The 25,679-nt window shown below is 34.3% G+C and overlaps 2 protein-coding genes across 2 annotated transcripts; one reads left to right on the top strand and one right to left on the bottom strand.

Annotated features, from left to right (window-relative positions):
* The first annotated feature begins 937 nt into the window (after positions 1-937).
* Positions 938-3,539, top strand: LOC108213411 (polygalacturonase At1g48100). Its single transcript, XM_017385200.2, has 7 exons — positions 938-1,390; positions 1,465-1,596; positions 1,669-1,899; positions 2,008-2,052; positions 2,143-2,350; positions 2,589-2,779; positions 2,871-3,539. The coding sequence occupies exons 1-7, from the start codon at positions 1,082-1,084 to the stop codon at positions 3,231-3,233; spliced, it is 1,479 nt and encodes a 492-aa protein (XP_017240689.1). The 5' UTR covers positions 938-1,081; the 3' UTR covers positions 3,234-3,539.
* Positions 3,540-3,967: 428 nt separating this feature from the next.
* LOC108210819 (peptide deformylase 1B, chloroplastic) lies at positions 3,968-10,356 on the bottom strand. Its single transcript, XM_017382237.2, has 6 exons — positions 10,000-10,356; positions 9,694-9,832; positions 8,164-8,356; positions 6,847-6,957; positions 6,215-6,277; positions 3,968-4,440 (listed from the first exon to the last, which is right to left on the bottom strand). The coding sequence occupies exons 1-6, from the start codon at positions 10,211-10,213 to the stop codon at positions 4,339-4,341; spliced, it is 822 nt and encodes a 273-aa protein (XP_017237726.1). The 5' UTR covers positions 10,214-10,356; the 3' UTR covers positions 3,968-4,338.
* Between the last annotated feature and the right edge of the window lie 15,323 nt (positions 10,357-25,679).

Genomic DNA, 25,679 nt, shown 5'->3' with positions numbered 1-25,679 from the left:
AAACATTAGTATTACGGAAGCATGAATGAGATGAATGTGACAATATCTGCATTTTGGTTGACCTTCAAGAACTTGCTAGTTTTTGTAACATGATTATTCTTCATTTTCTTATGTGATTGTGAAGCAGGAAGAGATCACTAATGAGTAATGTCAATATATAAAAGTCCCCATGTGTGTTCGAATTAGTTACTAATTTATATATATCTTAACTAACTAACTCACATTCTGTGGTCACCTAAATAACAACTTGCATGTTTGGCAAAGTTCAGTAATATTTGGAAAATTTTGGATCTGTGATTCTACTGAAGATCTGGTATCGGTCTCCCGGTGCAAGAAGATTATTAAATAAAGTCGATCCATGTATAAAATCAAATAGCATTTCTCAACAGGTCAACAGATGGTTTTTATACGTGGAATTAACGTGTGTACGTACCCCAAATTCTGTCTCAAATATATTTCCCGAGGCAAACAAGAACAGTTTTTGGATACCTATGATTTTCCTTACTAATATACTGGCTTACATGTGTATGTGGTTTAACAACTTAATTATCGGAAGACTTAGAGCCATGTGTTTAGGAAGTTAACAGAGAAATTGCTGATGACTTGAGGGACATCAAGAAAACACAAAGTCTAGTAATTACTAAAGGTGCATCATCCTCTCGAGGACTTTCTCCTGTGTTCTTGACCTTACCATTACCAATACTGATAGCTCATTGGTTCGACTATCGCAACAAGAGAATTAAACTCTTTAACTTGCATTAAGAGACAACTTAGCAAAGATAATTTAGAATTAAACTCTTTAACTCAAGTCTTACTGAAATTTGCAGTACGGCACAAGGTATAATTATGAATGAAATGCCAAAATGAATCATGTAGAAGTGCACATTTGCTCAAGTCAAGTAAAACAAAATGCAATGCATTAATTAACGCACACGACCTCTTCTTTATGTGTATTCTGTATTTGACTTGTGAGTGAATAGTGTTTCTTGATTCTTCCATGCACCTCTATATAAACCTAACCTCATCAGCAATGAAACCAAGCATCTCTCAGGGATAAATCTAATAAGCAAACACATAAAATATGAGAGGGTTCAACAGAGGAGGTCCTAAATTCCTAATTGTCACTGCATTGCTAATTGTCCTGTCAATAGAACAAAAGGTTAGCAGTGCTAGACAAGGCAGGCAGTTTCAAAGACAACAGGACAGTAACACACCAATGTCTCTTCTCCGCGAAGATGGTGATGGTGAATTCACAGGCCAACGAATCCCGAGGGTAGTGAGGGAGGTTTACCAAGCTAAGTTCACAGCACTCAATGCCGCTAGGGACAATACCGTTTTCAACGTGCTGGATTATGGCGCCAAAGGTGATGGAGCTACAGATGACACCAAGGTGATTAAAGGACAGAGTAATATGATTTATGTATATATACTAAAGAATGATCTGTAGTAATATGCATAATGCAGGCATTTGAAGCTGCATGGATTGATACTTGTAAAGTGGAGGCTTCAACGATGATGATACCATCAGGGTCTGTGTTTTTAGTTAAACCAATCTCTTTCTCTGGGCCAAACTGTCAACCAAACATTGTATTCCAGGTGAATCTTACATCACCTTTAAACTCAAAATATTGATGCAATTATACTAAGATAACTTCTATAATTTTCCAGGTAGATGGAAAGATTATTGCGCCAACAAATGCAAAGGCTTGGGGATCGGGCCTCTTGCAGTGGCTTGAATTTAAGAAACTCAAAGGAATAACAGTCAGAGGGAAAGGCATCATTGACGGACAAGGTTCAGTCTGGTGGAAAAAATCCCCCACATATGAATTGACTGAAGACAATAAACTTACTAGTAACTCAACCAAATTAGCTTCAGATAACAGTAGCTTACCAGATTCGGTAAGTGCATAGTTCAAATATACCTCCAAGTTATTGTTATTCATGGAGAGCAGTAAAAAAAATACAATAAAGCGGCTTTTCATTTTATCTTGTATTGATGTATGGCAGGTAAGTACCGAGGCTGTACGAAAATTGCCACACACCAAGCCAACCGTAAGTACCTACCTTGCATACTTACCAGTCCAACAGAATTACAGAACAAATATTTTGGAGTTTGATTGATATGAATATATTTATATGCAGGCACTTAGATTCTATGGAAGTTCAGGTGTGACAGTAACTGGGATAACAATCCAAAACAGCCAACAAACTCACCTCAAATTCGATGACTGCACAGTTGTTCAGGTTTTTGGCATCACTGTCTCGTCTCCAGGTGACAGTCCGAATACAGACGGAATCCACCTGCAGAACTCCCAAAATGTGTTAATCCACAACAGCAATCTTGCTTGCGGTAGGCAAACCAAATAATTTAGGGATGAATGTTTAAAAAAGGGCCTCCTTGAGATAACCACAAAAAGAGTACTCTCTTTTGATTTAGCTAATTATTAAATATAATCACCCAACTTTATGCTTATAAAACAGATGCTAAACCTTTATAATAAGAACTCAAAAGAAAATCTCTCAGAGCTAAGCAGAGGAGTAAAAAAATCTCTGACTACTAATAGTTTTAGACATGTACCTGTCTACAGGAGACGATTGCATCTCTATTCAGACTGGCTGTTCGAGCATATTCATACGTGATGTGATTTGTGGACCTGGACATGGAATCAGCATTGGCAGCCTTGGCAAAGACAACACCAGAGCCTGTGTTTCAAACATTACTGTTAGAGACGTCAAAATGCACGACACACTGAATGGCGTCAGAATAAAGACGTGGCAGGTAAACAACCATCTAGCTTCATTTACTTCAACAACTCCAGAGTTCAATCAGATCTCTCAAGTGTAATGTGCTGACATGTATTCAACTGCAGGGTGGATCAGGGTCAGTGCAAGGAGTTATGTTTGCAAATATTCAGGTCTCGGAAGTTGAACGTCCTATCATAATTGATCAGTTTTACTGTGACGGAAAGAAATGCAGCAATCATACATCAGCAGTCGGGATATCAGCTGTATCCTTTCAGAATATAACAGGGACATATACAAAAAGTCCAGTGCACTTTGCTTGCAGTGACACCATGCCATGCACAGGTGTTACTTTAACCAGCATTGAGCTTACAGCTAAACAAGAAATCGAACCTTTCTGTTGGCAGACTTATGGAAAACTGGAAACAGAGACCATCCCTCCTGTTAATTGCCTCAAGGCAGGCAACAAACCAAACTACGATCAATGCTGAAGTGAAAAAGCTGTAAAAGGTCATGTTTAAAAGAAATTCACCGCGTCTACTGGATCTTACTTTGTTATCATATTTAGTGTTTGCCCTGTTACTTGTACAACAGGAATCGTTTTCTGTAATAGTTTAGAGACCGCAAAGGTATCATTTTCATCCTGTTCCGCTTCTTGCAGAAGCAGGAAATTGATCTTTTGCATTGTGCCATAGTAATGAAAGCACTTGGGCATATGTATGGTAGATATATACCAACCTCAGGCCCTTATTGTAAGAGAAATAATATGTAAAAGAATGTTACAGTACAATATAAAAGCACATCCTTTAGGTAGTGGAAAGATAAACAATGTAAATCCAGTTCCAGACGCTATAAGGCTGTGAGCTGTCTAGTAGAAGTCTACATGACAATGGGAACTGGTATATGATGCTAATCAAAAGAGGAATAAGTTCGAGTGAAAATAGGTATACATCAAGAAGTTTGTGAAAAATGCAAAAGATTAGCCAAAAGAGACATAACTATTCAATTCCTGCTTTAATATCCCAATGAAAATACAGCCAACTGCTTAGCAAAAAAAAATAAAAAAATACAGCCAACTGAGACATTGGCAATTGATTTTCCTCTGAAGCTTATTTCTCCAACTACCCTCTTTCAAATGTTTTGAGCAACCATGTGGAAGCATTTCAATATTTCATTCCACCAAATCTTCAACCAAAGCTGAGATGTTTTTAATAAATGATGCCACTTTTAAATAAAATATAATTACCTATATAACTATGTTTCACAGGAAAAATACCGTGTTACAGCACTATGTCAATCCATGACAAGTGTGAAATACATCAAACATTTTGCAAGGGGGAAACTTATATTCTATATTGAACTCTAATATATACTTAACAAATATTACACATCATTCAACAGATAAATCAACCTGCAGCTCCCCCATACAATTACTTTTGTGAAGCAGAATCCTGAAAGAAACAAAGGTTTCAGCTACACACATAAATCATCCATCTACAAGGTCTTCACAAACTTCAGCTAGCATCTTGTTTCTTTGAATAGCAAAACAAAAACTTCGGATAACACCCTTTTCACTTGACACAACATGGAAGACCCTTAACGAGTTCCAAAACCGACAGGTACCTTTGCTACTTTGAAGGTATCTATCCTTTCAGGGCTTGGTTGTCCCGTCTTATCCTCGTACTTCTTTTCCAATGCCTGTCAACAATCAAGCAGCGAGAAGTCAACTATTTGGTTTCCTACTTCTGTGTGTAGAAGAAATACTTCTATCCAATTTAATCCATTCCCCCCGGCCCCTTTCTAGAGAATACCAATAAACATTTGAACCTCTTAAAAATCCTCCAACGTGTATCAAAACATCAAACAAAGTCAGCTCAAACAATCCTGATAAATTTTAAGAAAAACTATCCTGAGGTTGGACTTCAAGGGTCATTTTTACAGGAATCTATTTATAATCTTTAAAGGAAAGAGAGAGCTCAGTACTTGTTAAGCTGTGGAGCAGAAACCAAATGTTCCACCACTCGAACGTAATTAAAATATGCCAAATCAGAAACACTCATGTTCCTGCTTGCTGTTACCTTATAACAATAGAATGCTCTTTTTTGCAACTGCGAAAGCGGTCACTTGAGAGTTTATAATTTTGTTTCCAGGCATTATGCACTCAACTTATTATGCTGTCTCATAAAAAGGGATTTCAACTTCTTTTGCATTGCAAAACTACATGAAGTCTTCTGACAAGATGCAAATCCTTTAACAAATTCATGTGAAAGTGTCTCTTATCTAATATTATGCTCTAATGGACCATATGTTCTTGTTAGATGCCTGAGACGTATGTTTGTGCCTGGAACGAAGACACACTATATTGATCTATGCTTGATTTTGTACAGTGGACCATATATTCAAATTTTGAGATGAGCCACAAGAAATATTAGAAAAAATGCTCCCTCCTTTTCTAATGATAACTGCGTTGACCTTTTCCATGTAATTTATAGAGTAAATCTGGCTAATGTTTTTTTTTTATAATTTCTTAAAAGACATCAGGATACATATTTTCATTTACTTCATAAATTATATATTATACCAAAGTTTTCCTGGCACTTTAAACGTGTGTTAGAAGTCAAAGCAACTCGTAGGAATAGAGAGAATACCCAAATTGCTGATTTCAGGCTTTACTTTGGAAAAGCACAGCCACTTATAGCAACTGCTGTTCAGGGCTCAAAAAGGAAGCACAGAGCATTTCCACCACACTTTTGAGAAAGGGTTGACTAGATTATCTAACCTCTTAATTCACGTCTTTCAATTTTACTTAACGGCAATTTAAACGTAACAACCAATGTCTGATTAAATGTTGGCACAAAAAAATCTATTAACAGCCAACAATTACTAACAATATTACTGACTTGTTGAGTATCTTTGTGTACGTATGAATGATGTCTGCTCACTTCCTAGTACATATTACTATAACTTATTATAACTTTTCGTCTTAAACATATATTTACTTATTATTTGTGTCAATATTAAATATTGAGGACAGTGCATATCATGTATGTTTGTAATTGTTTATTTTAATGGTTGTCATGTGTTAGCTACTCTAACAGTGCATATAATGTGCCTCTGTTTTTGTTAATTTCTGATGGTTGTCATTGTAAGCTACTTCGTGTGCCAGTCCTTATCTATGATCACAGACAACTTGTTCAAGTCCAATATAAGGGATGTTTCTTCAAATTAGAACTACAGTGGTACCTGGTACGCGATAATATCATATGCGTTATAGCAATTTTTTCATTTCCATTCAATTAAATAAAAATGACATTTAAGGGTATGTAAAAGGGCGACTTGGGTCCTCAGTCCTTCCACCTCTGCGTACATATGTGCATAATTGCATATACAAAGATACATCATATAATCATACGACCCACAGAAGTCAGAAACATGACATAGGGGATACATGTAAGAGCAACATGTTAGTCACCTGTAACTGAGGGCGCACACGGTCAAGTACTTCACTAGTCATTCTGTCAAAGAACAGTACTCCCTACAAATTTAAGAGAGATTTAATAAGTGGGCCATTCTGCATTTGAATTATGGAGAAGTATAAAAAATAATAATAATAACTCTATAAGCATTCATGTCATTAAGAGTGTAAGTTGATGGTTTTGCTTTTAGGATTTTCAATTCGCTTTAAAGATTGCAACATCTGTTGAACTAGTATAACATGTTTCCTGAACCAACTTTGCAAGTGTTGCAACAAGCAACATAGCCGTTTTTAAAGTACTGGCCATCAAACAATTTCTCATAAGAGGCGCACAATTCATCAAATTACATGCATACCCTATTTATAAGCAGTTAACACCAGTGAAAGAGGAACTACTTAGTTCTTAGTAATCTTGTCTCATACAGTAAACCACCTGAAGTTGGTACTCGTTTAGTGTATTTGCAAGATAGAATAAACTGCATTCACCAAATAATATTCTTCTTGTTGTCTTTGGTGCAATGTTATATATGTCGCTGGTATCTGATGCTATACTGCTACTCCGCCAGAGTTCAATTTGCAATGTTCTGATACGATATCAATTACTCGAGAGGGAAGAGGAAAAGAAAAACCTGCAAATGGTCAAACTCATGCTGGAAGACTCTGGCAGGAAGCTCTGACAGGCTAACAGCAAATCTTACACCAGTAACATCTCGTGCATCGATTTTCACAGATTCTGGTCTCTGCAAGGTTAACATCAAAAATTCACATAAGAAGCTTCTTATTAAATAATTTAATCTAACATAAACTTAGTTTGCATAGGTACCATTGAACTCGATATTACGTTAATAAATAGCACCAATGTGTTGCACTGTTGTACACATCTAACTCACACTTTAGTTGTGTATATAAATTATAGGACTTCGCAACTTGGCCAGTGTCGATGAATACAATGTTGCCTATGGTATCTTCAATATTTTTTTTTCTATACTTGCGTTTCTGATTAAAACAGATTTAAACATATTGAACAACAAGTAGTCAGGGGTTCAATATTTCCACGGACAAGAAAATTTCAAGATATTAACAAAAGATTTTGGCGTATTTATGCAGATATTTGATAATATGTTCAACCTGAGCTTGAATAGTCTCCTTCGTTTAAGGCTTTAGACCAATACTTGCTTTACCATGACAATTGGAAGAAAGAAATAATATACAAAGCACAGAAAAGCAAACTTAAAGCACCATGAGCAAACATATTCTGAATTAAGTTATAAATTAGTAAAGATTGACTATGTTGCTACTGCATCATGGAACTTAAATTGATGAAAACTAATACGGCTGACACTACTGTTAAAGTAAGAAACCGTACAGGGTATTGGCCGACCTAATGATTAGTGTAAAGGTATTAGTGGTATTAGTAAAGTGAACCTTAACGTCACAATTGCTCCTGACACCCATATACAGTTTATATTGAAAAACTTGGAAAAATAGATAAACAAAATGCATGATGGAAAGTGACAAAAGAAATAAAAATAAATAAAGAATATATATGGATGATGGTCAATTCTAGATAAAAGTTAAAAACAAATCAAAGAGGATTTAATCCGTGTCTATGGTACAAACAGCATGACTTAACCAATAGGACTAATTTACTCAGATGATCAAATCTTAAACAATATATTCTATATTTAATGGAGTAAACCCCCTCCCCCCTCCAAAATCTTTACCTTTGGTCCATGCTGTCAGTCCACACACCGATACACATACTACTTAGCTCAAGCAATTGCATTTAATAACGAAACTAACAGTCAATATCTCAATAACAAAGGTCAAAGGCCAACACCATCATAAGATAAAAGGAAATCCTAAAATAAGTCAAACTGTACGCAGCTTAAAAGCAGAAATACATGAAAACGGAGATGGAAAAAGAATACTATGTTATCTACTACCTTGACATCTGCATATATCCCTGGAAATGACAAGCAGCCCTCGTCAAACAAAACCATCTTTCTTGAGTATTTTGTGACTCGTGGGTTTACTAGAACAATCTCCTCTCCTTCACCACGTTCTCCCACTGGGTTGAACACCATAAGTTGAACATTCAGACCAACCTGGGGTGCTGAGAGGCCAATGCCATCAGTTCTGTGGAAAAGGAAGCCAACAAGATTTGTTCACACTCCTGTAGATAGTAGCAATTTAAATAAGCATAAAGAGTAGACTATTTGATTATCAGATAATTTAAACATGATTGCACTATATCAGTAGTATAACATTAATTGCACATCTCAACAAACTACAATTTGAATGTGGGTGCAATAATGCAAAAGGTAGATGATATTCAATACCAAAAGGCTCTAAAAGGCTGGACATTAAGAATTATGATGACTAGTGACTGGTAAAGGATTGTAATTTCCATTCAGAAATTTAAAAATTAGAACGTTAGCAATTAAAAACTGAAAGATCATTTCTACTTTTTATGTGTGACCTTCACAATCCGCGTCATATAAAATTTCCATTCTCATTATTACGCTCCTTCCTCTTACATTCTTCTCTTCCACAAATTATATTGGCCGTATTCGATCACATTTCTTACATTGTTCCATTCGTTTCTGAATAAATGGGGACTGTCAGCCTACGTGATATAAAATGGCTTTAAATATATGGAATGAGTTCAGGGATGAATATGAATCATATGATGCACAAATCTCAACCAAGTGAACAGCTTATTCTCTCTACTACTATCTCATTCATTCCTTCCACTCTTCCAGCCAAATACAACAGTGCTGTTCAAGTTGCCACAATAATAACTGTGCATGTATCAGTAGTGGAGGATTTCTCATTCTTTAATCCATTTCAAGAGGCATAAAAATCATTAATGTGCACTAGATAATATTGTTAGCAGCAAAAACAATTGTGTTTGTTTCTTGTAGTAATGCTTAATTAATAAGAGTAATGAAGACATTCAGCCTACAGCTGCTTTGGTGTCTTCTACAAGTGTGCTTAAACAACACAAATCATCAGTGGCTCATGCTTTGCAGTCTCAAGTCAATAGTGGATTTGCTCAATATATTTGGACTTAATGTGTATTTTGTTTACTAGTTAGTTACAAGTCAAGTCAGGTCAATGTTGACTTGTCCATTACTATAATCTTTTTGGTGGTGTACTCTTCTATTCTCAAGTAGTTCATAACAAACTTTTACTATACACAAGTCTTTACATACATTTTCGTTCTATCTCTCTAAATCTAAGATTAATATTACTATATTGTATATATCACAGAGAAGCGTGTTGATTAGTAACACTTAGATTATTTAGCAATGCAAGGCTTAGTTTGTATGCATATTGTCAAAAGTTGACAAGCTTAAGATTCAATTATGCAATGTGGATGACCTAGATATTGTAAATAAAATGACATATCGATTCAACAAACCACAGTATCAAAAGCATAACAATGAAAGTACACGAAAATGAAAACGTACTTGTACATTATATCGAACATCTCATCTACTAACTTCTTCAAGTTATCATCAAAGGTGTCAATCCTCTTATTCTTGGCTCTTAGTATCGGATCCGGATATTCCACAATTTCAAGAGGCGACTCGAAAAAAAGGTCAGCAGCTGATTAAAACACGGAACGAACGAGAAACAATCACACAAAACTCCAATTATAATATAAAATCATTTACTTATCTCATTTCAGCACAACTGTATACAATTAGCATAAAACAGCTAATAATTTTACGAAAATTATTAAAATTGAAACGCATTTCACTTGTATAGTGTACCAGTAGCGACTTCGACCTCTTTTGTAGATAAAGAGCGTTTAGCCTGTGCGTAGACCGATACGCCGGGAAGTTTGAACCGTCTAGAGGGGAAAATGAAGCCGCCGGAAGTTGAAGTGAGGCGGTGAAGTTGTCGGAAGTGGCACCGGGAAGGAATATTCCGGCGAAGGAGAAAGGCGGAGGAGGAGTGAAGGAGACTGGCAGGAGAAGCCGCCATTACTAACTTAAATTGGGGCCAATACTTTTCCACCCCGCTATCTTATCAAAATCTGGATATAAGTAGAAACTAAAATTTTAACAATCTCCCTCTGAAAATTAGCCCATCTTTTGAGAACCAGATGATATCAAAATAAATTAAACATTATCAAAATAAAATAATTAAACTATTAAACTATTTATAATAATTTGAAATCAATATAGCATACTAATTTTTAACCAATCAACTATTACTATCTTAATATCAAAAAACTATTACTATCTTAATATTGAGTTGTAGCTTTTTACTTATTTTATTACTTGATTTTGTAACTGTAATATTTTTATAAGACTAAATACTAGTTGGGAATTTTGCTATATAAATATTGCTAATATTTCTTCTTTCTTTTTTTATAAAAATGAATTAATTCATTAATCAAAAGTCATACAGCATCTACAAATATAATCGAAATTGGACGGACGCGGAATTATATCGCGGTTGAATCCTTCCTTTTTGGAGAGGCAACTAAGTGATTTGAATATATGTACTCGTTTTCATCTGATTGGTTTTCATCCGATTGGCTTTCACCTGACTGTTTTGAACAATCGACCATAAATGTGATTTCATAATAACCTTCAAACCTGAATCAAACTCATGAAAATTATGCCGATCTATAACCTCGGTCATGAAAAACATCAAAACACACCAAAACAAAAACCAATTCTCACAAGAAGGAGAGACCAACAAAACCCAAATAAATCTGGAATTTATTGAAAGGAAAACAAGATTTAAACAAGAAACCGGGGCTTTCCACCGATAAAAAGCGATGAAATCCCCCTCAAAAATCTTTAATGGAGGCTAGGGTTTGAGAGGGAGAGAGAGTTTGAAAGGGAGAGTAACTGGGAAAGAACTTGATTTTTAATCATCTTGGTTAAAAGTAGTCATTGCTAATATTTCTTATGTGAAATAGTGATTATTGGGACGAGAACACACAAATTACATGGATTTCAAGACTTTTTGTATGTTTCTTCCAAATAATTGTAACAAAACTCAAATTACAGTCAATATCAACTTCCTAAATAATGGAATACCAAGCAAAAATGGATATCCTCTATCAAAATTATTGATGATAATTATTTTGTAAGTCTAAATGTAAAGACAACCCTATCTGTTACATAGGGTTGATAACTCAACAATAGAACAGGACAAGTAAATAACACTACGCCTGCACAGGAATCGGAAGATACGAAGACAAAGGTTGAAGAAGCCATCTACAGTCTTGAAGGAATAAGTTCACTGGAAGAAGTTCATTAATATGTTCATGCCTCAGTGAAGAATAAAGATTGAAGTATTCAAGATTGTGGAAGCAATGAAGATGTTGTCCAAGTACTCTAAAGATTTCAGTGCAACCCCTGAAGCAAGATATTTTTATATATCTTGGTTGGTTAATTATAATCAACAAACTGAAGCATAAACTAACCCGGAACCGACTGATCAATGTTTGCCGACAAAGACGGTACAATGTTTGACTTCAGTGTTAGTCGCTTGTGAACCAGACCAGTGCACTAAGCGTCAGCACGTACGGAGCTTTGCAAAGTATTTATCGATCGAAGAATTGATCTAGTCATAACAAGTCATTTGTTCCAAAGCCAAGCCAAGTCAAATGTCTAGTCTCCATCAGCTATGCCAAAGTCTCTGCTCAAATGCCATATGTCAAGCTTCCACACAAAGCCATATCAGAAAGTGACTTATCTTTTATATGTGTGCACTTATATATTTGTATATGTACAAATATATTTATATATATATGTATATATGTATATTTAATTAAATATAATATATATAATATATATGTATATATGTTTTTTTTTTAAACATATGTATATGTATATTTATATGTATGTATATTTAAATAAATATATATATGTATATAATATATGTATTTATATTTTACATAAGCAATTATATAATTAAGTGTATATATATATTATATTATGTGCATAAATATATGTATATTTAGAGAGAGTTATATATATCTTTATATATATATTTATATTTATATTTACACATAGTTATATGTATATTATATATATTTAAATATATGAGAATATATTTAAATATGTGTATATATATGTTACTATATGTTTATATAAATATTATATATATGTATATATTTATATATACTTTTCTTTATATATTTATGTTTATATTGATATTTATAAATAACAATATATATCTATCTATATATATTTATATATATTTACATTTGTATTTACATATAATTATATATTATATATATTTAAATATATGAGAATATATTTAAATATATGTACATATATTATTATATGTTCATATAAATAAAATATATATGTGTGTATATATTTATATATACTTTTATTTATTAATATAATCACAACATAATATATTATATTATATATTATATGCATGCATGTTGGGAGATGTCATGTGTCTAGGACATTCTAGGGTTTGCATGGCTTTGCATGTATATGTATGTATCACCTCTACACACTGATGCACAGGAGAACTTGTAGTGGCGCAAGTACGCTATAAGGAAATGAGTCGAAGACTCTGTCAACTGTGAAGCATATGAGCGCAAGGACAGGTTGGGAAATTCACAAGTTGCGCCAGATAAAAAGACTTCAGTATACTGTAGTGCAGCGGCTGTTGTAACTTTTGCCAAATAAGTTGAAGGCAAACTGATCACACCAAGGCCACTGGATGGCGCAACTTGAGCATAAACAAATATAATATAACTGAGGGAGTAAACTCAACCATAGGAGCGCAACTTGGTTAAGGTAACTAAGTTGCGCCTGGATACATGTATATGCTGCTGTTGCTTTTATCTGTCTATGGAAGAACTGGCGCAACTTCATGTTAACCATGGTTAATGTTAGTGGCGATACTAACAACTAGGAGTGATAACACTGGACTGCTGTGGTGATTACTAGCGCCAGTTGCCTTCAAAGAAACTAAGGCAGGGAGCTTCTTATAGTGTTGCACAGAGAAGAAAACTCAACAGCGCAAGTTGGAGTTGGAAAAAGATTTCTTCAAGGCAAGTTTAATTACACTGGTGGTTTAGTGATTGTAGCGCCACTTAGCTACAGTAGTGAATATATGTTGCATGAAGAAATACTAGGCGCAACTTGGATCACCTGGCTTAACCATAGTTAGTTTATGAAAAGCCTATAAATACCCCATGTGTGTTCTCACAATTGAAACACACACTCTTGACATATATTGTACAAACTCTGTCCACACAACCCCTTAGCTTAGCACAACCAAAAAAATATATTTTTAGAAGCTAGGGGTTGTAGTGTTTGTATCAATAGTCATTGTAGCCAACCTTCGGGTTTGGATTTATAGCAACCTTCGAGGTATTTATCAATATACAGATATACCTTGGAAAATATTGTGTGTTGGTTTAATATTTTCATATCCTCAGAAACCGACCCGATAAATATCCGGAACACGAAACCCATTACAGGACTGCAATTTGTTTATCCGCAAGATTCGAAAGAATTTTAAATTGTAGTGAGTATCGTATTCAACCCCCCCTTCTACGATACTTTGGACCTAACAATTGGTATCAGAGCGAGGTTGATTGATATACAAATCAGGATCTTTATCGTACGGAAAATCAAGAACCTAGCTTTTGATATTTGATTAGGGGAAATGTTCTTCCGGTTTGTGTTGCTGAATTTGTCCGTAGGCCTAAGCAAGGATTATCTGTCGGATACTGAACTTTGGACCGGGACTTATAAATTTATACTTTAAATTTTAATAAGTTTATTTTATAAATTTGACTTAATTTATTTTAAACTTATTAATTGAGTTTATTATGAATTAATTAAATTTATCTTATAAACTTAATTAAATTTACTTTATAAACTTTACTAAATTCAATTATAAAATTTGTTTAAATTTATTTTAGACTTGTAAAGTTTACTCTTAGACTTTATCAAGTTTATCATAAATTTTTATAAATTTATTATTTAAATTTGTATAGTTTGTGATTTAAATTTAAGTTAAAATCTAGAATATGAATTTAAGAGGATTTAACTGATTATGGATATAAGTTCAAGTTCAAGGGTTCAATTTAGTTTGTTCTGGAAGCTATGATTTAATTGGAGACAAGACACTTGAATATTTTCAAAAATTAAATTTATCTAATAAATTTTAATATATTTACTAAATGAATTTGAAATAAATTTATTCTAAACTTATTCAGTTTATTATGAATTTATTTGAATTTATTTTTTAAATATAATTAAATTTACTTTATAGATTTAACTAAGTTTATTTTATACTTTATTTTCTTTCGTCTTTTAAAACTTATTTTTAAATTTATTTTTTTTTATTTAAACTTAGTTTAAATAATCAAGTGTCCCGTAACCTTTTTAATAATTCTACTCCAAGACAAATCAGATTGACATTTAGTTGAGACAGATCAGGCTGACAGATTACAAGACAAACACCGGGTTTTCAAATACCAGATTCTCAGAACCGGTAATGGAAGTACATTGATGACCCAATCCAATTGATTACTCAAAGGATTATTAGAAGCAGTTTTCGATGTTCGACAAAGATGATTGTGATTCAAAGAAGATTCTATTGAAGACTAATTTGGTACTACTAACAGTGGATTTTGAAGAAGGTACTTCAGGCCTTGATCTGAGTAATTACTCCTACTTGATTATCAGATCACCAGATCAGGATGTGAACTTGATTTATGTGTTGAGTGCATCTTCCCAGGGCTCGGAATATCTACTTTGAATGGCACCACTGGTATTAGGAAAAGAGAAGTTTTTACGGATGAATCTTCAAGGATTTCAATCTAACTCAGTGATTCAGGGGTATACAATTATCTAGTGAATTGTACCAATGCTAAATCTATCTGGAATCAGCTGAGATCAAAGACAGAGAACTGTGGAGGTTTAAGGATATAATTATCGAGTTACTACCACACCAAATCAGTTTCGTGCATTTATGTCAGAACCTTAGGATTGAACAGAAGAGTTTGTAACTGCTGAATTTGAGGAAGCTTAAGGCGACGAAAGTTAACACTTTTGGAGAATGTGAGGACAGAACTTCAAGGATTAGCATAACACTGTCTGAGAGGTTTAGTCATGTCAGATTCAGATGGAATCCATTGGTTTCAAGTGGTGACTCTTCAGGGTTCAGTTCAAGGAGGTTGTTTTCAAAACTGAGTTGGTCAATACACACAACATTGTTTGGTATCTTTAGCAAAGGTGGGTTGCTATATATATTGAAGCCTCAACAAACAAGGATGATAGGGCTTGTCTGAAATTCAAGTGGATGTTTTGAAAGAAACATCACAACAAGTTCTTATGCTATTTTAGGAAAGGTGTGAGCTGGATCAGTTGCTGATGAGAAGGATGATTATGGTTATCTGGCTATCCTAGCATTCTCTGAAGATGACTCAACTCACACATCTCAGGTACGAATTCTTTCTAACTATGCAATACATATTTCTTTATATTCAAAGCATGTTATAAATCTCTGAGTAGAATTGTTTAACACACAAGCACAAGCATGATAGCATCACAATAGATAATGATTGGACCAGTATGCTAGATCACTGTTCTGGTAACTAGGATTGATGATAATCTTGTGCATGTGTCTTTAGCAGATTCTTAACATGTGTATGAATATTTAGGATTTGATTATTTGCAATGGTGAGATTAGAAGCTTTCCTTTGGAACACGACTCTTAGTTTTAGGGGTTATGATCCTAGCATGTATAACTTTGTAAAAACACTTTGTTTCAGATTCCCTAGTACAATTAGACTTGCTTATTTATCTAGAATTGTATGTTAAGGAATTTATTTGTTCTATGATGGAATGTCTACCTTGTGTCAGTAGAAATTTTAGAACTTCATGTTAGATCTAAAACTGACTTAGGTTATAGAGATAGTATAATGCCATATATCAATAGAGTGGGATTAGTATGAATTTATAATGTGATTATTAATTTGTCTATGATCATTATGCTTTTAGGGGATTATTGAATATCTGTAATTCTGCTTTCTACCTGTTACACTTGTGTTAATTGGTTTAAGTAGAGAGTACTGAATCTTCTGAATTGCATAACTGCCTGTCTTGCTATTGTCTTATCTTTGATTGTTTGCCATGTGTATTCAACATCATGTCTGCTTATTTTCATGTCATGAATGCATGTCTTTGTACTTGCATTGATTTTAGAAAAGCATGTTTGAGAATCACATTAGGGCAATGTCTAGATAAGAATTAGCATGTTAAGGTTGCTTCTGTTGTTACCATCGTTAAAGAAAAATCTCTAATCCATCCGGACCCAGTTATGATTGGGGACCATAGAACTCTTTCCATTTGTGATTGCAGGTTACATATATTCCATATGATTTTTGGTGCACTCTGTTTGCTGAGTAACTGAAATCATATGATTCACAAAAGTACCCTGTTAGCAAATGTGATCGTGTGAGCAGTTCCGTCAATAATCTTTGGAAGATGACAACGAAGATTCTCTTACGGGACATGCCTGTTTTATGGAATGTCATCATGGAAGCATATCTTTCTTGCAAAGAGTCAAAGCACACAAATTCTGAGTATCAGACTGTTCTCTGACAAAGGACATTATGTCAGTTCATGGAATAGTGCTTTATCTCAAATCAGGAAAGATGTGAATTTTGCTCGTAGCTAATATGGAACTTCAACTGAAGATGGAGTGAGCAGTTTCGATAGTGAAGCTTCATCGGATGAGTATTAGCTATGGCACTTGAAGCTCTCAAACTTGTATGTCAAAACAAGGAGCTCTTTTTATTAGTAAGAAGAGATTTGGTGAGAGGACTACCTCATCTGGAATTCATTATGGATGAAGATTATGAGGTATGTCAATAGGGAAGTCCAAGGAGTATCGCACAGAAGCAAAGATATGATAAACATTACTGAGCCGCTTCAGATGCTACGTATGGATTTCTACGGATCAGCTAATGTCATGTCTGCAAACAAAGCCAGATATCTTTTTGCGATGATCATTGACTACTCTAGATTCTTTCGTGCTGTTCGTATGCGTTCGAAGGACAAGACGTCACAAATGAAGGTTGATCAAGATGAACCCTGATCATTGATAAATCCAGAAAGACACCATTCTTTCCAGTAGCCAATCAGAAGCAAACACTATCTCTTGGTATGTGTTTGGAGGAAAATGCTTCATCTCAAAATATTAGTGTGAGCATCTTTGCAAGTCTTGCATCTAAAGCCCAAAGAACATTTTCCTCGGCTACTCTATGGAGTCTATAATCTACAGGGTGATTGTGATTAATCAACAGAAGGTGATTGTAAGTCTGGACAGGACATTGAATGACACTTTGCTCCAAGCTGTTAAAGGTGATAGTATTAGTTTAATAATGATTCAGATCCAAGCAGAATCTCTTTGCAAGGATAAGGATTATTAAAGAAATCCCAGCAACAGCTTAGGGGGAGCATTTGGTAGATCCACTAGTCAAACTCAACACCACACAAGATGAACAGGACATATCAAGAACGTATCTGCTTAGACAAAGGGTTTGGAGTCAATATCATTCCCGGGTTCTAGTTCTTAAATGTTCCTAACGGTGAAGTGAAGACTGGGAGAGCTATTGTGAAAGGATGTTATTTCTTTGGGTTTCAATCTGAAGCGAAACTTGAGGAAGATTCAGAAGCTCTTAAAGGGATCCAAATTGAGTGATTGCACAACAATATGATCTCAATCAATTTGAAAAGCAGATTGTGCGGATTCTGATACACTGACCTAAAGACAATTCAGTATTTAGTACTTGTCGGGTATTCAGATTCCAACTGGATGTTTTTGGCTCTGTTACGAGGGACAAGCCAAATTTGGTTGCTTAGAGTTACTTCAAAGGAGAAGGTCATGAAGATGATGGAAACAGAACCGTCAAGTTTAGGACTCTATATCTTAGAGGACTCAACGACCTTCATGATTGAACTAAAGCACCATTGACGAGACTCGGGTTCAGGATATTACAGTGAGCTAGAAGATGAAGCTTCATGCAACATTTCAAGGACTTTGCAGTTGCAGATCCAACAGAATTTATATTCTCTTTCTTCACCAGCTCTCTATGAGTTGCTATCCAACATCTGATGATCGTCACGGACATGGTATGACTTCTAACTAGCATATTTTTTTTAATATCTGTTTGCTAGAGTCATATTTGGTATCCAAATTATTACCTCTCATGATACAAGGCACACACAATACAACTATTTGTGCTGTGATACCATGATTATATTATATGTGGACTAACGTCACTTGTGCAAGATAATTGCTAAGTGAATGCAGATTAGTGATATGATGAGTTTGTTGGAAAGTTGCAATTCTTCATGGTCTACTAGTTAGCCTAAAGAATGATGGCAATAAAAGGAAGTCAAGGATCTTTTGAATATGCGCATTTTGGAAGATTCTAGACTTGCCAAGACTTATGCCGACAACCACTTGACTTGATCAGTACAAGAAAGGTACATCAACTGAAATGTCAAGTCTCAGAGGTATTCAACTTATCACTTTACTTCACTGCAAGTAGATCACATACTATATTTTCTATAAGGTATTACTTCTTTCATGAGCATGTCTATCGTATTTCTTGAATGAATTCATGAGTATTAAATTGTCTATACATAGGACTTGTGAATTTATTTAAAATCCAGTACCTCGTGCTTTTTGCTATTATATGTGATTGCCATGTTTATTGATTTGCATGCTTAGATGGTGATTATATGTTTTAGCATGAGTGTTTGTTATTTCAAATTATTTAAATTGTGTTGCATGATAATTAAGTGACTTACTTGCTCATGATTTAAATGATTAGAGATGACATGAAGCATGACTTAATTATGTTATTTTTCTTGATCTATACCTCTTCAACAATTGGTATCTAGTAGAGAACTTTGTCATAATCTAGTCGTGATATATCTGTTTTTGTGAACATACTTAGGATTATTTTCTAGGTTGAATTCATTTTTATAGGTATAAAATCTGAAGCATGACTTATTTGTTTCTAGACTTGTAACTTGTATCAGTAATTGGTATGTGGTTAGAATCTAGTTAGAATTTAGTCGTGATATACTAGTATTTGTGGAGTTACTTAGATTCTCTCTAGGCTGAATCCATTTATATTAGTGTATATACTTGAAGCATAACTTTTTGTGTTGGATATTTGATGATTTAATAATTGATATTTTATTTCATGTCTAACTACATATAGTTGTGATACTTTTAATGTTAGTGATATTTTTGCATGCTTATATGTAGATCACTAATATTAAGTGTTAATATTTTCTGCGAGGAGTTGTGTGAGTTCACTTGTGTTTAATGATTATCTGTATAAGACTCGTGAACTTTTCTTCAACTTTCCCTCGGGCTTGCGAATATCTTTGTATGATTGTCATGATTTTAGTTGTTATATGTTGATCTGATAATTATATGATATTGCATAGGTAATTATTATTTTATCTTAGTTAAATTGTGATCCATGACAATTATATGCCTATTTGTTTCATGATTGACTTTGATAGAATAATAGAAGCATGATTAATTCATCTTTGAAATATTTGATTGGTATCTTTTCTTGATGCTTTATTGATGTTTTATTTGTGAATTGATTGTGATGTATTGGCACTGGTGAAATATTGTTGCATATTTCTTAAAACCACTAGTGCTAATATATTTTAGGTGTTTAATATTCTGAGTACAAGGGAGACAACATAATCTTTATTCTGTCTCATATTTATGTTCTGGAGTGGTGAGTTTCTTCAAAGAAATTTTCTTATCAATTGATTTCAACAATTGGTATCCACTACTCTATTTCATATATATTTCTTAGAATATTTTGCATCTATACATGTAGCGTCATAGGACGAGACATTGATTATCTTGTATTTGTGTACTTGGTGATCTTTGTCACTTGCAGCGTCTGTTTTGACGATGTGCTAGTATGAGGCCTTTTCACTAATTAGTGGGGCGAGTGCTTTATACACTGTAGCGCATAAATTTTCTTGTTTCCTTTTTAAAATTGTAGTGAGAAACAAGAGTCTGTGTCTTTTTCAAAGACAAGTTCATTTAAACCTTTTATGCATAGATTCAGACTCTCGTACTCAAACCAGTTTTTAATGGAAAACTTTGATTCTTTCATCGGTTGTGATTGTCATTCTTTATGCAAATCATTTTTACAATCACAACTGATTCATTTTTCTCAAAAGATTAAATGCAATTGCTCTCATTCAAAATCATAGATTTTCTAAAATGCATTTATATCTCTTTCTGTTCTTCGGAACTTAATCAGCCTCTTGGCTTTCCTAGATAGTCATAAGGTTGAAAACCAACAATCTTTATCCCGGACTATAAAACCAAATTCAGAACACATCCCAACTTTCCCCCTGGAGTAATAAGGAACTTATTAGACTAGAGGTCAATGAGGGAGAAACTGTACTTGTTGCAGCAAATAAGGATGTGAGGGATAGTGTACCCACAGCTCTACCTCTCAAGGAAAAAAGGTGTTTTTGAACTTGAGGTAACTGTTGCTCATCTGTATTCTCTCAAAAGAATATAGAGCTGAAAAGGCAATAAAACAGTCTCTGGAATCATTCTCTCAACAGGATGAGTCCATTGAAATTCGCTCGTCAGCCAGAGCATCTTGTATTAAGTCAAGCACATCATCAGTAATCACTCTGATGAAGAGCCTAAACAGAAAATCTTATGGACACAATACAAGAGAGTGCATAGTGATGTTAAAGGTTTTGTTCCAGAAGCAACTTCTTCATTTACCATTTTAGGGTAGATAAGATGGTTGATGCCTTTACAGGTGCAAGGAGGAAACGAGGATCTCAATTGCCAAATCTTCAGGATTCTCGTCTCCCTCCCCAGATAAGAACAGATCTGGATCCAATCGGAATGGATTTCCTATTTATAGGAGATCGGCAACTCTTTGGCTATGAGTCAATTTATTGATGAGTCAGTTGAGGATCCGGGATTTACGAAACCCCATTGCACCGCCAGTGACCTCTCTTGAAGGGGCTATGGTGATTTTCTCATGCAGGTACAGAAGACCATACTTTGAGTGCTGAGAGAAACACTGTGAGCCAAACACTGTGAGTTAAACACTTGGTGAGATTCTGAGAAGAACTAGTGAGACATCAGAATGAGAAATATGTGAGCATGAGTGAGTGCAAACACATAGGATTTTGAGAAGAGTGAAACACTTGTGAGGTACATATAATAATTGGTATTGAAAGCTCACAAGTTGTTGAAAGAATTGACGGAAGCAACTACGGTTCATTCCATTTCATGGTGTGAACTTATGGTTGCTGATTCTCTTGAATCAAGTGTCTTCACAGACATTGAGGAGGACTTAGGCCTTTGCCATAATTAAGCCTTTGTCTAACCTCCCAGAGCAAACAACTCTGGATCCTTAATTGGATAAGCCACTTAGTGGTTGGCAACTTGTGGACCATGATTCGGATTTATCTGATGAGTCTGTAGGGACTGGGAATTACGAACTCCCATTGCACCACCGGTGACCCCCTTTAAGGGTGGCTAAGGTGATTTTCTTGCAGGTACTCAACATTTTGGAAGCTTAGTATTTGTGTGGAGGGATACACTTGCAGAACTCGTGAGTGACACCCTTACCCAAAAACTGAGAGAAATTTGAGTGTTGAGTGATACACCTGCAGAACGTTTTTGTGAGACACCCACTGAATACCAAATTCATACCTAAACGCAAAGTGGATACTTTCACTGGAATGTTCGACTGACTGCCGTTGGAGCCATGTTAAAGATGTTATCGAAACCTTATCAGGGATCTAACAATTGGTATTGCAACCTAACAATATCGGGAAGATTTATCATTTGGTAACACTAAAGGGACACGGTTGTCAGATTTTACTCGTTACTTTTCCGTTTGGAACCTATTTTTTCAGCATAGGGACCAACCCAATCAAAGTAATCCCTTCTTCTGAACTCTTTCTTCGACCCCAGCTTTAGCGTTGTTTAGTTCTCTATGGGGAGATTATCTTTTGGTACAGGAAGTATTGTACACATTCCTTGACCATATTTGATACCACATATCCTCGGAGGATTCCACAACTAAGGGGGAGAATATATTTAGGGGGAGAATATATGAAAGAGGAAAGAAAAAGTAAGTTAGCTTTCTTTAGCTGTCTACAACTAAAGGGGATTAAACTACTCTTTAGCTGTGTACTAGTGAGGGGAGATTCATCTTTCAACTAAGGAGGAGGATGATCTTTCATCTAATGAAGATAGCTACTTATCACTAAGGGGAACCTGATCAAGGTAACGGGAGGAGAAGTATAAGGTGATACAATTATTCTTCAGTAAGTGGTAGAAAGGAACTTATTCATTACCACTGAAGAATTCAATGAAGCTGCTGATTGTTCTTTGCATAATGGAATGTTTTGAATTCTCTTCAAGACAGACTATGAGGATTTTCAGGCAGGTAAGCAAAAACCAGAGAAATAAAGGTGATATGCACATCTGTTATTTCTATTCATGAAATCTGGAAATGTATTATATGATCCAGAAACTTTGTAGCATTATTTACTAGTCCAGGACTTTACTTTTTCTAGTGTTAGTTGAGTTATCCTCCAGAGGATTTGCTTGTTATGATTAACAAACAAATAGGGGGAGATTGTAAGTCTAAATGTAAAGACAACCCTATCTGTTACATAGGGTTGATAACTCAACAATAGAACAGGACAAGTAAATAACACTACGCCTGCACAGGAATCGGAAGATACGAAGACAAAGGTTGAAGAAGCCATCTACAGTCTTGAAGGAATAAGTTCACTGGAAGAAGTTCATTAATATGTTCATGCCTCAGTGAAGAATAAAGATTGAAGTATTCAAGATTGTGGAAGCAATGAAGATGTTGTCCAAGTACTCTAAAGATTTCAGTGCAACCCCTGAAGCAAGATATTTTTATATATCTTGGTTGGTTAATTATAATCAACAAACTGAAGCATAAACTAACCCGGAACCGACTGATCAATGTTTGCCGACAAAGACGGTACAATGTTTGACTTCAGTGTTAGTCGCTTGTGAACCAGACCAGTGCACTAAGCGTCAGCACGTACGGAGCTTTGCAAAGTATTTATCGATCGAAGAATTGATCTAGTCATAACAAGTCATTTGTTCCAAAGCCAAGCCAAGTCAAATGTCTAGTCTCCATCAGCTATGCCAAAGTCTCTGCTCAAATGCCATATGTCAAGCTTCCACACAAAGCCATATCAGAAAGTGACTTATCTTTTATATGTGTGCACTTATATATTTGTATATGTACAAATATATTTATATATATATGTATATATGTATATTTAATTAAATATAATATATATAATATATATGTATATATGTTTTTTTTTAAACATATGTATATGTATATTTATATGTATGTATATTTAAATAAATATATATATGTATATAATATATGTATTTATATTTTACATAAGCAATTATATAATTAAGTGTATATATATATTATATTATGTGCATAAATATATGTATATTTAGAGAGAGTTATATATATCTTTATATATATATTTATATTTATATTTACACATAGTTATATGTATATTATATATTTATAAATATATGAGAATATATTTAAATATATGTGTATATATATGTTACTATATGTTTATATAAATATTATATATATGTATATATTTATATATACTTTTCTTTATATATTTATGTTTATATTGATATTTATAAATAACAATATATATCTATCTATATATATTTATATATATTTACATTTGTATTTACATATAATTATATATTATATATATTTAAATATATGAGAATATATTTAAATATATGTACATATATTATTATATGTTCATATAAATAAAATATATATGTGTGTATATATTTATATATACTTTTATTTATTAATATAATCACAACATAATATATTATATTATATATTATATGCATGCATGTTGGGAGATGTCATGTGTCTAGGACACTCTAGGGTTTGCATGGCTTTGCATGTATATGTATGTATCACCTCTACACACTGATGCACAGGAGAACTTGTAGTGGCGCAAGTACGCTATAAGGAAATGAGTCGAAGACTCTGTCAACTGTGAAGCATATGAGCGCAAGGACAGGTTGGGAAATTCACAAGTTGCGCCAGATAAAAAGACTTCAGTATACTGTAGTGCAGCGGCTGTTGTAACTTTTGCCAAATAAGTTGAAGGCAAACTGATCACACCAAGGCCACTGGATGGCGCAACTTGAGCATAAACAAATATAATATAACTGAGGGAGTAAACTCAACCATAGGAGCGCAACTTGGTTAAGGTAACTAAGTTGCGCCTGGATACATGTATATGCTGCTGTTGCTTTTATCTGTCTATGGAAGAACTGGCGCAACTTCATGTTAACCATGGTTAATGTTAGTGGCGATACTAACAACTAGGAGTGATAACACTGGACTGCTGTGGTGATTACTAGCGCCAGTTGCCTTCAAAGAAACTAAGGCAGGGAGCTTCTTATAGTGTTGCACAGAGAAGAAAACTCAACAGCGCAAGTTGGAGTTGGAAAAAGATTTCTTCAAGGCAAGTTTAATTACACTGGTGGTTTAGTGATTGTAGCGCCACTTAGCTACAGTAGTGAATATATGCTGCATGAAGAAATACTAGGCGCAACTTGGATCACCTGGCTTAACCATAGTTAGTTTATGAAAAGCCTATAAATACCCCATGTGTGTTCTCACAATTGAAACACACACTCTTGACATATATTGTACAAACTCTGTCCACACAACCCCTTAGCTTAGCACAACCAAAAAAATATATTTTTAGAAGCTAGGGGTTGTAGTGTTTGTATCAATAGTCATTGTAGCCAACCTTCGGGTTTGGATTTATAGCAACCTTCGAGGTATTTATCAATATACAGATATACCTTGGAAAATATTGTGTGTTGGTTTAATATTTTCATATCCTCAGAAACCGACCCGATAAATATCCGGAACATGAAACCCATTACAGGACTGCAATTTGTTTATCCGCAAGATTCGAAAGAATTTTAAATTGTAGTGAGTATCGTATTCAACCCCCCCTTCTACGATACTTTGGACCTAACATATTTATCATTTTATATGAAGTTGAAAAAAAATAGATTTTTCTCCTTACTTAGGGGTCATTTGAATGAGTATATCTTGTTTTTTAATATTATTCAGTTAAAATATAATTTCATGTAATATTAATCATTTAACAGGTTATATTAGTAAATTAACATCATCCAGATAAATCGGTAAAAACTCAAACAAACAGCATCATTCATTCAGAATCTCAAATTCACTGATCATCCAGATCATTCAGATATTCTCTCATCCAGAACCAGCGGTTCAGATTTAACAAATGACCCCTTATTCATTATTGCAATGGAGGTT

The sequence above is a fragment of the Daucus carota genome, chromosome 3 (genome assembly GCF_001625215.2).
Source record: "Daucus carota subsp. sativus chromosome 3, DH1 v3.0, whole genome shotgun sequence".
Lineage (NCBI taxonomy): Eukaryota > Viridiplantae > Streptophyta > Magnoliopsida > Apiales > Apiaceae > Daucus > Daucus carota.
This window is presented reverse-complemented; position numbering and strand designations above follow the sequence as displayed.